The sequence below is a fragment of the Aotus nancymaae genome, unplaced genomic scaffold (genome assembly GCF_030222135.1).
Source record: "Aotus nancymaae isolate 86718 unplaced genomic scaffold, 86718_ANA_hifiasm-v0.15.2.pri h1tg000008l, whole genome shotgun sequence".
Taxonomy (NCBI): domain Eukaryota; kingdom Metazoa; phylum Chordata; class Mammalia; order Primates; family Aotidae; genus Aotus; species Aotus nancymaae.
This window is the reverse complement of record NW_026988419.1, coordinates 14,509,186-14,527,454: the sequence shown is the minus strand read 5'-3', so window position 1 is coordinate 14,527,454 and position 18,269 is coordinate 14,509,186. Positions and strand designations below refer to the sequence as shown.

The 18,269-nt window shown below is 49.5% G+C and overlaps 1 protein-coding gene across 1 annotated transcript; it reads right to left on the bottom strand.

Annotated features, from left to right (window-relative positions):
• Nucleotides 1-3,563: 3,563 nt before the first annotated feature.
• DNPEP (aspartyl aminopeptidase) lies at nt 3,564-17,877 on the bottom strand. The gene is made up of 15 exons (XM_012446099.2): nt 17,817-17,877; nt 17,138-17,231; nt 16,960-17,048; nt 16,730-16,843; nt 16,383-16,508; nt 16,069-16,199; nt 15,737-15,812; nt 15,530-15,637; nt 14,305-14,382; nt 13,031-13,114; nt 11,545-11,705; nt 11,111-11,150; nt 10,900-11,001; nt 4,229-4,396; nt 3,564-3,713 (listed from the first exon to the last, which is right to left on the bottom strand). The coding sequence occupies exons 1-15, from the start codon at nt 17,850-17,852 to the stop codon at nt 3,663-3,665; spliced, it is 1,458 nt and encodes a 485-aa protein (XP_012301522.1). The 5' UTR covers nt 17,853-17,877; the 3' UTR covers nt 3,564-3,662.
• Between the last annotated feature and the right edge of the window lie 392 nt (nt 17,878-18,269).

Sequence of the window (18,269 nt, the reverse complement as noted above, 5' to 3'; positions counted from 1 at the left end):
TCCCAGGTGTACATGGTATATCTGTCAAAATTCATAGAATTTTACACTTTAAGTATATAATTTATTATATGGAAATTATACCCCAATAAAATTATTATTTTTTTTGAGACAGAGTTTTGCTCGTCTCCTGACCTCGGGTGATCCGCCTGCCTCGGTCTCCCAAAGTGCTGGGATTACAGGCGTGAGCTACCATGCCTGGCCACATGTATAACTTTTAACTCCCCATAAACTTAATTACTGAATGCCTACTGTTGACAGGAAGCTTTACTGATAACATAAACAGTAGATTACCACATATGTTGTATGTTCTATATATTATACACCATATTCTTACAACAAAATAATCTGGAGAACGGAAAATGTTATGCCTGTAATCCCAGCACTTTGGGCGGCCGAGGTGGGAGGGTTTCTTAGGCCAGGAGTTCAAGACCAGCCTGGGAAGTGTAGTGAGACCCTGTCTCTACAAAAAATTTAAAAATTAGTTGGGTATGGTGGTGCGCACCTGTAGTCCCAGCTATTCAGGAGGCTGAGGTGGGAGGATCTCTTGTGCCTGGGAGGTGAAGGTCGCACTGAGCCAAGGTCTTGCTGCTGCACTTCAGCCTGGTCAACAGAACAAGACACTGTCTCAAAAAAAAAAAAAAAAAGGTTGGGCGGGGGAGAATATATTTCTGATTCATTAAGTGGAAGTGGATCATCATAAGGTTTTCATCTTCATCATCTTCATGTTGAGTAGGCTAAGGAGGAGGAAGAGGAGGGGTTGGTTGGGGCAGCAGTGGGAGAAGAGGTGAAGAAGGTAGAACAGGGGGTTTGGGGGGGTCAGGAGAGGCAGGTATACTTGGTATCACTTTTTTGGTGTTTTTTTAATCTTTTTTTTCTTCCAAGACGGAGTCTTGCTCTGTTACCCAGGCTGGAGTGCAGTGTTGCGATCTCTGCTCACTGCAACCTCCACCTCCCAGGTTTGAGTGATTCTCCTGCCTCAGCCTCCTGAGTAGCTGGGATTACAGGTGCCCACCACCATGACCTGCTACTTTTTGTATTTTTAGTAGTGATGAGGTTTCACCATGTCAGCCAGACTGGTCTCAAACTCCTGACCTCGTGATCCAGACTCCCAAAGTGCTGGAATTACAGGTGTGAGCCACCACACCCGGCTGGTACAAATTTTTTGTTTTTTGAGACTGAGTTTTGTTGTCCAGGCTGGAGTGCAATGGCACTATCTCTGCTCAACGAAACCTCTGCCTCAAGGGTTCAAGCATTTCTCCTGCCTCAGCCTCCCGAGTAGCTGGGATTACAGGCATTTGCCATCACACCTGGCTAATTTTGTATTTTTAGTAGAGACGGGGTTTCTCCATGTTGGTTAGGCTAGTCTTGAACCCCTGACCTCAGGTGATCTGCCTGCCTCATGATCACCTGGGTTGATCCAAAGTGCTGGGTTAGAGGTGTGAGCCACCATGCCTGGCTGCTGGTATAACTTTTATTGGAAAAAATCCACATGTAAGTGGATGGATTTGAATGGCACAGGTCCATTTATTTGTGAATTTTCTTCCACCTCTGGGGTAACGTTTCTATCACCCTCCTAAAGTTTTCTTGCACCCTTTTGCAACCAAACTCCCTCTCAATCCTTGACATTTGAGCAACCACTGGTCTGCTGTCACTACAGTTCAGTTGGCATTTTCTAGCATTTATCCCATTGAAAAACTAAGGCAAATGTACAATGATATATGTATATGATATATTTATCTCAATGTTGTTTAGAGTTGTCAACTGGAGAAAAAAATTAAATGACCATTATATTAACAGACTGAATAAATAATGAACATCTATACAATGAAATACTGTATGGGAAGTGTAAGAGTAAATATAGTGTTAAGGTAAAATTTTTTACATAAGTAATACATGGTACATTCTGTTGTACAAAAGGAAACCATTACAAAAAGGGTAAGGCCCTTTTGTCACTCCCAACCCAGAAAATCCCTGTTAAAGTTTGATGCGCATTTTTCCAGGCTTTTTCTAGACATGTATATATCTACATGCATATTTATAGACGCATAAAAATATATAATCATTTTTTTTTTAAGACAGAGTCTTGCTCTGTCACCCAAGCTGGAGTGCAGTGGCACGATCTCAGCTCACTGCAACCTCCACCTCCCAGGCTCAAGCGATTCTCCTGCCTCAGCCTCCCAAGTAGCTAGGACTACAGGTGCACACCACCACGCCTGGCTAATCATTTTGTATTTTTAGTAGAGATGGGGTTTTACCATGTTGGCCAGGCAGGTTTTGAACTCCTGACCTCAAGTGATCTGCCTCGGCCTCCCAAAGTGCTAGGATTACAGGTGTAAACCACCATGCCTGGCATATAATGTTTTGAAGGTACATGGGTTTTGCACAAATTCCTTATCCTGTGTCCAGTTCTGCAACCTGCCTTTTCTACTCAACAAGTCTGTAATCTCTTTATGTTACTACATACGATATACAATTGATCTTTTTCTCAATAGCTACCTATAATGGACATTTCATAGTGTATTTGGCCTTGCCTTTACTGAGAAAGCTTTAGATAGATTTTTGCCATTGCTAAATTTATATATATTGATATAGAAATATCTCTATATCATGTTAAGTTTTTTAGAAAGTTTAAGTGGAATATTTATATCGAAAAGAACTTTCATATAGGTATCAAAAAAATTGGAAGGCCACCAGTTTGCACAATTATTTTAGTGGAAGGAAGGAGGCTGGTTTATAAGCAGACTTGACTTTTCTTTTCCTGAGACAGAATCTTGCTCTGTTGCCCAGGCTGGAGTGCAGTGGTGCAATCTCAGCTCACTGCAACCTATGCCTCCTGGGTTTGAGCTATTCTCCTGCCTCAGCCTCCGGGGTAGCTGAGATTACAGGCATGCACCACCATGCCTGGCTAATTTTTGTATTTTTTTTAGTAGAGACAGTGTTTCACCATGTTGGCAAGGCTGGTCTTGAACTTCTGACCTCAAGTGATCCACCTGCCTCGGCCTCCCAAAGTTCTGGGATTACAGGTGTGAGCCACTGCGCCTGGCCAGACTCTAACTTTTCCATTTTTTCAGTGGTGATCTTGTTTCCTGATAATATGTTCATAGTCAAGTAATATCAGGGACTGCTGAGAAGTGAATGATGAAGGAGGGTAAGTTATAGACCCTGCCCTTCTCTTTGCAGCTCCCAAGAGGGGCTGGAGAGGAGTTCAGGGAGGGTGGGAAACAGCTTTGGCTGCCCAGAGCAGCTCTGAAAGGGGCCCGATGCTGAACGGGAGTCCTGAGGGCAGAGCTGGACAGCTATTCTGGAGATGGAAGGAGGGAAGACCATTGAGGCCACTTCCCAGGTGGAGAACTAGGGGTGGAAGAAGTGACCCGCTTGTGGATCCAGCCCATCCTTCACCCCCTTCAGGCATGGACTTGAGACAGAGAAGAGATTTTAAACCAGGCTCCCATCAGCTCCCAGGAGTGTAGCCTCCACCTGCTCCTCAACTGTTCTGGTTCCGAAGGTTCAAGCCAGGCTCAACTCCCACTCCTCTAGTCTCCAAATAAGCACAGCACGGAGAGTCTGAGTGAAAAATCCACTTTAATAATCCAGCTTCAGCTCAGCCGAGAACCTCCCCTCTCAGGTGCAAAGGGCTGGCAGAGAAGTCTTTCCAAGAGGGCTCAATCCACTAAGAGATTATGGCTCAGAGAAGGGAAGAGCTCAAAGAAGCCCTGAAATAGGAGGCAGCACGGAATTTGGCATTAGTGAGTGACCTGATGGAGATGTCCCGCCACCCACTTCCCACCAACAGATGTTCCAGCAAGATAAGGACCAAGGTTTCATCTGTTCTTGACAGCCACCCCAGTCTTCTCAGCCCAGATCCCCTCTCTCCATCCCCTCATTTTCCATTTCTTTGGGTCAGGGCCCCTGAGCCTTGAGAAGAATAAGGACCCTTGTTTAATCTCTTTGTTCTTTTCCTTTTGTAGAGACAGGGTCTTGACATGTTGCTTAGCCTAGTCTCAAACTCCTGGCCTCAAGCAATCCTCCCACCTCCCAAAGTGCTGGCATTATAGTGTGAGCCGCCGTGGTTGGCTAGGACCTTGTTTACCTACCTGGCCCACCGTGACAACTAGCCCCCATTACTCAGGCCAGTCACTTGTGATGGCGATGTTGTCCCAGAAACCAATCCAGGCACCAGAGGGGAAGGAGCCCTGCTGCCATGGAGAGGGTCCAGAGTGGGAGTTACCTTGAAGAGGGTGAGGGTCTGGAGGACTCCTGTGGTGCAGGCCATCTCCCGGATAGAGTGCATGGCCAGTTGGGGGCTGCCTAAATCCAGCACCCGCAGCCCCAGCCGAGAAGCCAAGATGGGTCCAATGGTGGTTCCACAGGGGGTGTCATTCCGGACCATGAGGTCCTAGGGAGAGCAGGAGACCCATGAGCAACATGCAGTGTGTGCTCATTAGAGCCAAGGAGGAAACCATTTTAGAACTGCAGGGCCGGAAGGGGCCTGGGAGACGGTCCATTTCTACCCCTCTTCAGAGCATAAAATCAAAGCCAAAGCTAAATGGCAGACCCCGAAGGACAATATATTCTGAATTGGTCCCATTCTCTCTGCTCTGCTACCACCCTAGTTCCAATCCATACTCCACACAGCAGGAAGGGGGATTTTTTTAAAGTATCCATCCTTCTTTGTCACCCTTTGTCTTGCTTAATATCCACACCTACAGAAAAAAAATCATTCAGTGCTATCAGTGTCTTTAAAAATATCGCTACTGACATTTTGAAACGATTTTCTTTATATTGTGGTAAAAGAGTAAATAAGAAAATCAAAATATGATGCTAGATATCAAGCTTTTCAGTGTAAGAGAAAACAGAATTATAAAATCAAATAAGAAATAACTATTCTTATTTTATGAATCAGAATTATAGTACTAACTCATAATTTTTATTTATTTATTTTTATTTTATTTATTTTTTTGTGACATCATCTCCCCGTGATGCCCAGATTGGAAGTGCAATGGCACGATCCCGGCTCACTGCAGCCTCTGCTTCCCGGGTTCAAGTGATTCTTCTGCCTCAGCCTCCCGAGTAGCTGGGGCTACAGGAGAGTGCCACCATGCCTGGCTAATTTTTATGCTTTTAGTAGAGATGAGGTTTCACCATTTTGGCCAGGCTGGTCTCGAACTCCTGACCTCAAGTGACCCGCCCACCTTGGCCTCCCAAAGTGCTGGGATTACAGGCCTTAGCTATTGCATCCAGCCTCATGAGTTTTAAAATATGTACTTTTTTCTTGCTATGTCCATGGAAATGGTCCCAAAGTACTGTCCCCTCCACCAAGAACAATGAACACTTGCAGTGCCAGACCATGGTTTCTAATATCATTGTTTGCCAAAAACTACCGAGTCTGGGGGGCAAAATTAACAAGACGTGCCTGCAGTTTTTGTTGTGCTAAAAAGCAAGAAAACTTCAAGAGTCAAAGGGCACAGGAGTTATGCTGAAAGGGCTCCCACTGGTCAAAGTCATGACAATTCACTATAATTATAGTGGACTAGGTCACATTGAATAAATGAAATTCTAAGATCCTATGACAGTCAGAAACGGAAAAGCAGGTCAGGTGTGCTGGCTCACACCTGTAATCCCAGTACTTTGGGAGGCCTAGGCAGGCAGATCACATGATGCCAGGAGTTCAAGACCAGCCTGGCCAACATGGTGAAACCTTGTCTCTACTAAAAATACAAGAAATAGCCGGGCGTGGTGGTGTATACCTGTAATCCCAGCTACTCGGTGGCTGAGGCAGGAGAATCTCTTGAAACTGGGGTGAGGAGGTTGCAGTGAGCAGAGATCGCACCACTGCACTCCAGCCTGGGCAACAAAGCAAGATTCTGTCTAAAAAAAAATGAAAAATGAAAAATTCTTCATCACTTGACACTTCACCTTGAAAAGTAGATAAGGGAAAGAATTAGCATTTATCCCGCTTTCTAATAGGAACGATATTCCATGACAACCAAAGAACCCTAGTTGATTGGAGGGAGGATCCACTTCACAGAAGAATGGAAGACTCAAAGAATTCAGGGGAAGGGGGCATTTTTTGGTAAATTCTAATGAAATCATTGATTTAGGCAAGGATTACCATGAATGTTAAAACCATTAGGTGTCTGGTTAATAGGGCACCTATCACTTGTATGGGTTACTGTCAGGTCAATAGGGGAAAAACCACCATATAATGAAGAGATCAGGGGTCATCCCTGTCCAGTGGTCAATCTTTGCAAGGCTAAGGGTGACCCACCCAGATGTCATGTGTGTGACACCATATCACATCAGCCATGTCTTCTAGCCAAAAATGTTTAACTTGAGGCTGAGTGTGGTGGCTCACTCCTGTAATCCCAGCACTTTGGGAGGCTGAGGTAGGAGGATCACTTGAGATCAGGAGTTCAAGACCAGTCTGGTCAACAGGGTGAAACCCCATCTCTACTAAAAATTAACTGGGCGTCAGGGTGCACACTGGTAACCCCAGCTACTCGGGAGGCTGAGGCAGAAGGACGGCTTGAACCAGGGAGGCGGAGGCTGCAATGAGCTGAGATAACGCCACCGCACTCCAGCCTGGCAGAGTGAGACTCTCACTCTGTCAAAAAAAAAAAAAAAAAAAGTTTAACTTGAATCCATCAAGTCTTTAGAAATTCCATTTGATAGGAAACATGGGGCTTACGGACAAGCTGAATGACACCATGAGGCAGCAAGGAGACATATTCAGAAGTTTCTTGAACAAGCCAATGCTATTTAAAAAGGAGTGGGGGAAACTGCTACATTAGAAGACATTTAAGCAACGTGTCAGCCAAATAGAATGCGTGGTCCTGAGTTGCATACTAGGGTGGGCTAAATAACTATAAAAAATATTTTGGGAATAACTAGGGAAAATAGAAAATGATCTGTGCATTAGATGAGGTACAAGTTTACTGAAACAACAATTTCCTGAAATGGGGTTGGGAGTGGTGGATCACACCTGTAATCCCCGAACTTTGGGAGGCCAAGCGGGGGGAGGATCTCTTGAAGTCAGGAGTTCAAGACCAGCCTGGGCAACATAGCAAGAACTCCATTTTTACCAAATATAGAAAATTAGCCAGGATGGTGGCATGCACCTGTAGTCCCAGCTACCTGGGAGGTTGAGGCAGGAAGATCTCCTGAGCTCAGGCGTTTGAGGGTGCAGTGAGCTATGATCATGCCACTGCACTCCAGCCTGGGAGACAGACCAAGACCCTGTTTCTAATTTTAAAAAACTTTTTTAAAGAAACTGCAATAGAAAGGTGAAGATGACTGAGTGAAAAGAGGCAATAAAAAATATATCCAATATAATATTTTAAAAAAGTATATATGAAGTTTAAGCATAGAAAACAATCTGGAAGACTATACCAAATTTCTGGGGATTAGTATTTTATTTTCTCATCTCTATCTGTATTTTCTAATTTTCTAAAATACATGTGTCCTACTTCTGCTGTGGTTATTAAAGAAAAATCCCCCAATGTCTTCTCACTGCCTTAGAATAAAATCAAATGCCCTTCCATGGCCTAGGTATTCCTACATGCTCATTGAGCTGGGCCTCTCCCCTGACCACCTCCTGCTCTCATCCTGGCTCTACTATCCTGCCTGTCTCTCCTCCTAATGGATCAGCTCATTCCTGTCCCCCTTGAGGCCTTTCTACTTGTGCCCTCTGGCTGGGACCCTCCCATAGCTGCCTCTTTCTCAGTGGTGAGATCTCAGCTCAGATACCACTTCCTCAGAGAAGCCTTCCCGAGGGCAGAACAATATAGCTTTCCAAAAGGCAGGACGAGCACTGTGCAGCAGAATGAGCCCTGCGCTGGCAGTCAGGAAGCCACGGTTCTACGCCTGACTCCACTAGAACTTGCCCGCTATGACGGTCACTGGACCACCCATGCCCACGTCCCTGATATTGACAGGTAGATAGATACAGAAATAGACAGTCATGCACTACAGTCAAGGATAGGTCACATATGTGACAGTGGTCCCATAACATTATAATGGAGCTGAAAAATTCCTGTCACCTAGTGACATCACAGCTGTTGCGACGTTGTGGCACGATGCATGACTCATTTGTTTGTGGTGATGCTGGTGTAAACAAACCTGTGCTGCCAGTCATATAAAAGCATAACACATGCAATTATGTACAGCATGTAATACCCAATAATAATAAACAACTATGTTATGGTTTATGTATTTACTATATTATGCTTTTTATTAATTAATTAATTAATTAGTTTTGAGACAGAGTTTCACGCTTGTGGCCCAGGCTGGAGTGCAACGGTGCCATCTTGGCTCCCTGGAACCTCTGCCTCCCAGGTTCAAGTGATTCTCCTGTCTTGTCTCCAGAGTAGCTGGGATTACAGGTGTGCACCACCAAGCTCAGGTAATGTTTATATTTTAACCATGTTGGCCAGCTGGTTTTGAACTCCTGACCTCAAGTGATCCACCCACCTTGGCCTCCCAAAGTGCTGGGATTACAAGTGTGAGCCACTGTACCCGGCCAATTTTTATTTTAGAATGTACTCCTTCTAATTATTAAAAAAAAAAAAGTTAACCATAAAACAGCCTCAGGCAGGTCCTTTATGAGCTATGCCAGAAGAAGGCATTGTTATCATAGCAGATAGCAGCTCCCTGCATGCGACTGTCTCTGAAGATCTTCCCATGGGACAAGATGTGACACTGATAATCCTGACCCTATATAGGCCTAGGCTAATGTGTATGTTTGTGTCGTTGTTTTTAACCAAAAAGTTTAAAAATTTTAAAAATAGGAAAAAGCTCATAGAACAAGGAAACAAAAAAAGAAAATATGCTTGAATAGCCGTACAATGTGTTTGTGGGTTCGTTTTGTTTTTTGAGACGGAGTTTCAGTCTTGTTCCTTAGGCTGGAGTACAATGGTGCAATCTTGGCTCACTGCAACCTCCGCCTCCCAGGTTCAAGTGATTCTCCGGCCTCAGCCTCCCAAGTAACTGGTATTACAGGCGCATACCACCACACTCAGCTATTTTTGTAGTTTTAGTAGAGACGGGGTTTCACCATGTTGGCCAGGCTGATCTCGAACTCCTGACCTCAGGTGATCCACTCGCCTCGGCCTCCCAAAGTGCTGGGATTACACTGTGCCCAGCCTGTTTATGTTTTAAGCCAAGTGTTATTACAAAGGAGTCAACAATTAAAAAAAAAGAAGTTTATAAAGTAAAAAAGTTACAGTAAGCTAATTTATCATTGAAGAAATACAATTTCCAAAATAAATGAGTGTAGCCTAAGTGTACAGCGTTTATAAAATCTGCAGTAGCAGACAGGAACACCCTAGGCCTTCACATTCACTCATCACTCACTCAGGACAACTTCCAGTGCCGAAAGCTCCATTCATGGTAAGTGCTCTATACAGGTGAACCATTTTTAATCTTTTATACCACATGCTTCTTGTACCCTTTCTTTCTTTTCTTTTCTTTTCTTTTTTTTTTTTTGGAGACAGGGTCTCACTCTGTCACCCAGACTGACTAGAGTCCAGTGGTGCAATCTCGGCTCACTGCAACCTCCACATCCCGGGCTCAAGAGATCCTTCCCAAGTAGGGAAGTCCTCCCAAGTAGCTGGGACTACAGGCATGCACCACCACACCTGGCTAATTTTTGCATTTTTTTGGTAGGATGGGATTCACCATGTTGGCCAGGCTGGTCTTGAACTCCTGACCTCAAGTGATCTGCCCGCCTCCACCTCCCAAAAGTGCAGGATTACAGGCGTGAATCACCACGACCTGACTCCTGTACCTTTTCTATGTTCAAATACATCTACCATTTTGTTATAACTACCCACAGTTTTCAACACAGTAAGAAGCTGTACAGGTTTGTGGCCTAGGAGCAACGGGCCATACCACAGTCTAGGTGTGCAGCAGGCTGTCGGTCTAGGTTTGTGTATGTCCACTCCATGATGCTCACACAATCACAAAATTGTCTAACGATGCCACTTCCCAGAACATATCCCTGTGGTTAAGCATGCATGATGGTACATGTGTGTATATATGTGTATACACAATACTGTCATGTGTTATATACATATATGTATAAAGGTATACAACATATATATGTACACAAATACACACACATACACTGAGGAGAAATGACTAGATGGCTGATTTCTCAGGGAAGAGAGAAAATGAGTAGTTGGGGTTCCATACTCCCCAGCCCTGAACTTTCCCTGTGGAAGCCCCCAGGGTGTGTAAGAGATGGGAGGAAGTGGGGGTGCTATGGGGAAAGGCAGGACTATGTACCAGGAACACACTGTACCCTCAGTCTTCATAGAAATCCAGCAAAGTAGGCCGGGTGCCATGGCTTACACCTGTAATCCCAGCATTTTGGGAGGCCAAGGTGGGCGGATCACCTGAGGTCAGGAGTTCAAGATCAGCTTGACCAACATGGAGAAACCCCACCACTACTAAAATACAAAATTAGCCAGGCGTGGTGGCGCATGCCTGTAATCCCAGCTACTTGGGAGGCTGAGGCTGGAGAATCGCTTGAACCTGGGAGGCGGAGGTTGCAGTGAGCTAAGATCACATCATTGCACCAGACTGGGCAAGAAGAGTGAAACTCCATCTCAAAAAAAAAAGGAAATTCAGCAAAGTAGGCATTATAATCACCCTATTCTACAGATGTGGAAACTGAGACTCAGAAAGGTTAGGAGACTAGGCCAAGGTCACACAGGTAGCACCACAGCAGAACCAGCACGGAATCCAGCTGTATCCAAAATCCCTGCTCTTCTCACTCTACAGGGACCCCCTTCACTCAAGGCCATCTACCAGGCTCCCTGTTCATGGCGGGGGGCCCATCTGTTTGTGTCCCCACCAAGCTCCCTCCACCACACCTTCCCAGGCAGGGCACACCCTCACCTGTAGGGGGACGTCGACTTTGTTGGCCACCTCTCGGATCAGGGCCTCCGACACTGCGTTTGAGGCATAGCGTTGCTTGCTGTTCACCTTGATCACGGGGCCCTGGGGAGATTCAAGGGTGAGGCAGAGGCAATGACAGGCCCAAAGGGAATGAGGGAGGGCCCAGAACAGCCAGGCCTCCAAGTCCCTAGGGAGAAATGGCATGTCTTACCTTGTGGAATAAGGGCCGATGGTTCTCCTCATGCTTGTCCCTGTAAGAGACAGATAAGAGCCAGGGATGGCAAACAGGAGCAAGCCTGTCAATACTCACCACCCTCCCATGGCAGACATCACTAATAGATCACAGCACTCTTTCCCACCCAGCCCAGGGGACTTCAGAGTCATTTCACAGACAGGGTTCCAGGCAGCCTCTAGCAATAGATGGAAACAGGTTTGTAGACAAAGCCTATTCCACACACCTGGGTTAGGCATTGCATGACTTTGACCAAGTCAGTTGTGCAGTAGTGAAAAGAAAATGCCCCTGAACCTCCCAGCAGAATGAAGAAGGGAGGAAGGAAGAGGCTGGGGCCAGGGCAGAGCCTCAAGGCAGGTTATGCTTGGGTCTCCAGCTATGTGAAGACCGTGTGTCTGGCACCCGAGACTCACAGATAGTTGGGGTGCACGGCATGGGCCATATCTGCACTGATCATGAAGGACTTGGGTATGGCTTCCTCGAAGGCCGTCGGATGCTGGCACGAGGCTGAGATCCGCCGCAGCACCAGCTCTGTCAGCAGTGACTGTGCTCCCTGCGCACTCTCGGACCCCACCTGGTGACAGCAGAGTCTTGACTTGGGGAATTTGGGTTCAGGGGCCTGATCTTGAAAGCCAGTGAGAGGGGCCCACTGCCCAACTGGCCCAGAACTCCAGAGTCACTTGGGTGTTCTTAGCAACACCCCTAACCCGAGGTCATCACTGATCACCAGATGGTGGGCTGGGGCCTAACTGACTCGCAGTCTTTTCTGGGGCAGAAACAGCATTAGTGGGTTTCCTGCACTGCTTCCCTTCCTCCTCCCGTGATCTCACATCTGGGGCTTAGCAGAGGTGCCCCATCACACTGGTCAGTTTTCTTTTATGCATATGACGGAGACTGCTAACTGTTCATGATACCTTTTATTTATTTATTTATTTAGAGATGGAGTATTGCTCTGTCGCCCAGGCTGAAGTGCAGTGGTGTGATCTTGGCTCACTGCAACCTCCACCTCAAAGATTCAAGCAATTCTCTGCCTTGGCCTCCCAAGTAGCTGGGATTACAGGTGCCTGCCACCATGCCTGGCTACTTTTTGTATTTTTAGTAGAGATGTGGTTTCACCATCTTGGCCAGGCTGGTCTTGAACTCCTGACCTCATGATCCACCTGCCTTGGCCTGCCAAAGTGCTGGGATTACAAGTGTGAACCACCATGCCCAGCCATGATATCTTTCATAACAGAACACCCAACTCGCAGCTAAGCACTTAACTATCCAGCTAGAGATGACATTCCCTGCCTGCTCTGTGGCTACACACGTAAGCACGCTAAGTTCCGTGGAATGTAAGCAGTGATGAATGCCACTTCTGGATCATGCCCTTAAAGCCATAGGGTGTCTACTTCCCCTTTGCCCTCTTGTCCCTTCCTACTAACTCAGTGGAGACCTGATGGCCACAGCTGGAACGGCCACCCTGAATCCTAAAATAGAAGTCATGTGTTCAGGACGGCAGGGACACCCCTAAAGTGCTAACTCTGACCTGGGTCGTTACATGAGACAGCACTATCTGTTCGAACACTGTTATGCAGCTAAGACTGCAGCCTCACACATGCAGGCGTCATGAGGACCTACTCCGTGCTGAGCCCTGGGGCCACAAGGATAGACTGGGTAGAGTCCTTGTCCTAGAAGAAGCTCACCATGTGGCACAAAGAGAGATATAGGAGCGGCGATCACCCTCGAAGAAGCAGATCTATGTTGAGCCAGAGGAGACACCAAGGGCTAAGGAGGCATAGGCAGCATGTCCCCTGTCTTTGGGGCCCCCAGAAGAGCCCTGGCTCACAGTGGATGCCTGGCACAAGTTGGCTATGGAAGACTCCGCAGATGGGACTCTCCCCAGAACTCTCCACCTACCTCTTCGTTGTCATAGAGTGTGATCATGCGCACGTGAGGATCCATGGCCAGGGAGCCAGGGCCTGCACAGGAATCTATCAAGGCCTGGATCAGGGAAGGACACAAGAGCATCATCTCCACCCTCCTTCAGCTGGAACTCAGCCCACTAGCACCTTAGGTATGCACACTCCCCCATCTACCTTCTATGGTCATGGGTTTTATCTCTTAGGGCACTGCCTGGCAGAGGGTATGGTGGGGACCTTTTCTTTTTCCTCCCTCCCTCCCTCTACTTCCTTCCCTCTCCTTCCTTCCTTCCTTCTCCTTCCTTTCCTTCCTTTTTTCCTTCCTTCCCTTCTATCCTTCCTTCCCCCTTTTTTCTCCTTCTCTCCTTCCTTTCTTCTTCATTTCTTCTTTTCCCTCCCTCCCTACCTTTTTTTTTTTTTTGCCAAATCAATAGCTACATAGGTAGAAACCTTTTCAACTGGAATGGGAGACAGCATCCTTTGGGTGTTCTCCACCTTCCCCTGCAAATGGCAGTAGGAAGATGTGGAGGACAGAGAGGAAGAGCTGAGAAAGCCAAAAGACCACACAGATCCTATAAGCGGACTGGCCTCAGTGAAAAGACTAAGGTTCAAAGACGCGACAGACTTTATCAAGGCAACATGACTGGCTGGCTGCCTGCAGAAGTGGATACAGGTCCCAGGTCTGGCTCTGGTCTCAATCACAGCCTAAAGCCTCTCTCTAGCCACAGGATTGCAGGGAAGGCAGAAAAAGGCCGAGGAAGATCAAAGGCAAGAAGAAAGAAAAAGAGGGAACTGACTAGGATGGAGAGAAGGTGGGGAATATCGAGGTGACTGGGAAGAGAGGTTATCTGACTGAGAGCCCATGAAACAGGGAGAAGGCTGCGGGCTTGAGCCTGGGGGGTGGAGTAAGAAGCAGAAGAAAGTGGATGATACTGCCTTGTGGGATGATAAGACCTTTCCCTGAGTTAACAGAGGTTGTTAACTTCAGGGAAAGCAGCAGGAACAAGGCTAGGACAAGACACCGTGGTGCCCTAAACAACTTCTCAGCCTTCTTGCCTCCACTCCTGATAGTGCAAAGGACAGAGGCCAAAGGTGCTGATGCTGAGGCTGCAGCATGTAGCTCCCCCTCCTGGTCCACTCAGCACCAGCAGACTGAGCAGGTAGCCAATGGCTCTCTCTCACAACCTGCTGGGGCTTCAGGCAGCTCCCCTGACCCTGAACACGCCACCTCTGCTGGTGGTATGTGCTGCCTGGGGTGCCCCAGCTCCTCACCTGCAGGGCACAGAAGCAGCTGTGCAGATTGTCCAGCCGAGGAGCAAAGATGAACTCATCATAGGCACCACCCAAGACCTAGAGAGATAAGATCGTCAGCCCAACCTTCAACCCTCCACTGCCACTCACCTGTTTCTCCTGCTCCCAAGGGTCACCTTGGTTTCTTGCGAAACCTCTCCCTGACCCCTGGCTTAGGGCACTATTTTTTTTTTTGAGATGGATTTTCCCTCTGTTGCCCAGTCTGGAGTGCAGTGGCTCAGTCTCGGCTCACTGCAACCTGCAACCTCAGGCTCCCGGGTTCAAGCGATTCTCATGCCTCAGCCTCTCAGGTAGCTAGGATTACAGGCATGTATCATCAGGCCTGGCTAATTTTTGTATTTTCCTTTTTTTTTTGGAGACGGAGTTTCGATCTTGTTACCCAGGCTGGAGTGCAATGGCGCGATCTTGGCTCACCGCAACCTCCGCCTCCTGGGTTCAGGCAATTCTCCTGCCTCAGCCTCCCGAGTAGCTGGGATTACAGGCACGCGCCACCATGCCCAGCTAATTTTTTGTATTTTTCTTAGAGACGGGGTTTCTCCATGTTAAGCTAGTCTCAAACTCCTGACCTCATGTGATCCACCCATGTTGGTCTCCCAAAGTGCTGGGATTCCTTGCTGGGCAGAACTGAGCAGAGACTGCAGAAGGGGGCTGGGCTGGTGCTGAGGAACAGAAGGGTGGAGGCCTATAGCTCTTGACCTCTTCCTGTGGGTCAAGAAAAGGAAGGGCTGCATTGTCACCAAAAAGGCCAAGGAAGCAAACAGAGGAAACCAGCCAAGAAACAAACTTAGTTCATGTTCAAGCAGGACAGAGCATCCAAAGATGTAGCAATCTCTGACCGTCAGCAACTGGGAGACAGATAACAGATGGCAATATCCAGGCCTCTTTCCGTAAGCAGTTCAGAGTCAAGTGTGGGTCAAAGTAGACAGGGCCCACCTGTAGAAGAAACTCCTGGGGAATCGGTAAAAAGGGCCAATTCCCAGCTAGTCCTTGCAGGCAGGTCCGGGGTGGGGAACTTGTCTTTCTGAGAACCAGTGCCCTAGAAGCAGCGGGGGATGTGTTCACTGGGAGGAACAGGATGAGAGTAACTGAGGGCTTGGTGGAGGTGACAAGTGCTTCTGTAGGACATGCTAGGGGTGGCTGGGGTCCTGGAGGCCTCCACCCACAGGTTGCTACAGCCAGTCCTCACCGCAGGCTGGGTGTCTGCCAGGCAGAGCTCCATCTCCACTATGTCCTTGGGGCTCAGATCCAGATGGGTACAGAGCAGGGACATGAGGACCGAGTGGTGCCGCTCATCCTACAGGGCAGAAAGACGTTGGGAAGAGTCCATTCCTCTTCTCCTCCCTCCTTCTCAGGGGACTCTGCCACCTTCCCCATGATCAGGGGACTCTCTTACCGTAGCATTGGGAGGCCCTGGCTCTGGAGTCCCCTTCTCCAGCTCCTCCTGGACTGCTGTGGCAAGAATGGGGACTCTGTGGAGAGACGTGGGGTGGGAGGGGATTGTGAGGCACAGCAGAGAAGGGCATCAGTGAGTTCAGGTGTCTCCTGATGGGCAGCTGCCCCTGCCCTTCAAGTCCCAGCCCATTCCCCAAATGGCAGGGCTGTGAGGACCCTTGGAGATTAACTGGGTCCACAGAGTAAAATGTAACTGTGGCTACAATTAGGTAATCATCACCTGGGACCATTCTCCATCCCTCCCAGCTGCCCCCGTCCCCGCCCCAGTCTCACAGGTGCATCTCTGTGTTGGGCCCAAAGTTCTCGTTGATATTTCGCTGCAGATGGATGGCCAGGTGAGGGATGCGAAGAATGGGCCGCTCCACGTGCACCAGCCGCTGCTCCAGCTGACCTGAGGTAGGGCACTGCGGCCAGCCAGGCCAGGTCAGCCCAGGGTGCCTCCCACCCCAGTGGTAAGCCTTCACTTCACTCAGACTAACCAGGGTGGTTCTCTGACTACACTGCCCCCACCCCTCTTCCCCACAGGTAAACTGAGGAGTGTGGCAGTCTTCTGAGGAGGCTCCGCTATCCCCAACCTCAGTTCCCACCTTGACAATGAGGCGTCCAGCCAGAGTCAGGTCACGGTCAAACCAGGTGTTCCAGATGCCACCACCGTAGGTCTCCACACCGACTTGCTGGAAACCCACTTGGCTGCGGCGAGACCGACGTTTCACCTGAGTGTAAAGATGAAGGAGAAGTCAGAGAAGGCTTCATGACGAGATGTGGAAATGAGACTTGGGCTACTCAAAAGTAATAGACAGCGAATATTAATGTCACATGAAAGGCTCAAAGTGTGGAAGAAGGCTCCATCCCCCAGTTTGTACCTCCTGGTTCTCTTTCACCCTATAATCCCCCTGACACCTCCTCCCACCCCAACACGGTCCCAGTTCCTTACCCGGAGGCAGGGGCTATCAGTATGGGCCCCAATGAGGGTGAAGCCATTGCCAGGGACGTACTGGCCCCCTACAGCAAAAGCTATGATGGTGGAGGAATTCCTGGTCATGAAGTACTGAGAGGGGAGGGGGAGGAAAGACAGGGGTGTGAGTTGCATTAGCCAGCTGGCACACAGGGCTTTGAGACCCAGCCCAGGGACCTGCCTTTCCACCCCCACCCCACCCGCAATACCTTGCGTTCTGGTTTAATATCCCATTTTTCAGTCTCCTTGAGTTCACTGAAGCCAGCCTGGAGGAGGCGGTTGCGGCATTCAGCCACAGCTGTGGGAAAAGCACCCTCTCACAGTGATGGAAGCTAGTCGGGAGCACACCAGACTCCACCCTCCTCCCTTGCCCTGGCCATCACTTACCGTGGAAAGGAGAGGGACTCCGGTTCACGAACTTGAGGAGTTCCTTGGCTGCAGTCTGTACCGCTTCTTTGCGGGCCTTACCGGTCATGGCCACCTAGGAGAGGGGGCGCTCAGATTCCTACGAGGTCTGGGACCCCTGACCTCTCACCCAGGTTCTGAGGATTCTCCCATCCCCACCCCCAGAAATGACCAACCCAAGGCACAGACCTCTGCTTCCGCCCGTCCCCACCGAGAGACCTAAACCCGACCCAAATCCAGGGCTGAAACTCTCCGTTGAAAGCTTCAACCCGCTCGCCCAGGATCACGACCGGGGCCAGCCCACTAATCCGAGCTTCAGCCTAACTCCCTAAGTCCCACCCCCAGGTCCCCGCCCAGCAGGGAAATCCAGATCTCCTCCCAAACTCCGGGATCCTAAGCTGGCCGCGTACTCTGAGGCGGCCTGCATCACGTGCGCGACCCCAGCTCGGAGTCAAAGCCCTGTGCCCCAAGAACACCCCGCCTCCTCTCCACCCACCCAGTCTCTCGCAGGACTCTCCCTTCCAGCCCTGGGAAGGTCAGGTCACCCCTCGCGGGGCTTTCGGTTTCGCTTTGGATCGGGCGGCCTCATTGCAGCGCCGCGCTAAGCTTGGGCCCCGGAGGGCGCCGGACCCGGTCTGGGATCGAAATTCAAGCGGGTTACCTGCATGGTCCCGCGCAAGGGACTGTGTCCGCTCATCGGGCCCCCGCGCTCGGCCCGCCTCCGCCGCGCCGCCCGCCCCGCCCCTCACTAGCCCTGCAGGTCCACCGCGTGCCCCTTCAGGCTGTGCCGCGCGCCCAGGCCTCCATCAGGCTTCCTCGCCGCACCGCCCCTTGCCAGGCCGTCCCGCCCCACGTCGGGCCTCCCCGCCCATTCTTCTCCGCCCCGCCCCTCATCAGGCCGCCCCCGCCCACCCCGCTCCGCCACGCCCCTCGGCAGGCTTCCCCATTTGCCCCGCCCACCACGCTCCGCCCCGCCCCACGGCAGGCCGCACTGCCCACCACGCTCCGCCCCGCCCCGCCCCTCACTGGGATCCCCCACCTCCCGCCCTTGCTTCCCCCACCCCCGAGTTTGGCCGCGCCGCCCGCCCCGCCTCTCGGCAGACAGCACCGCCCG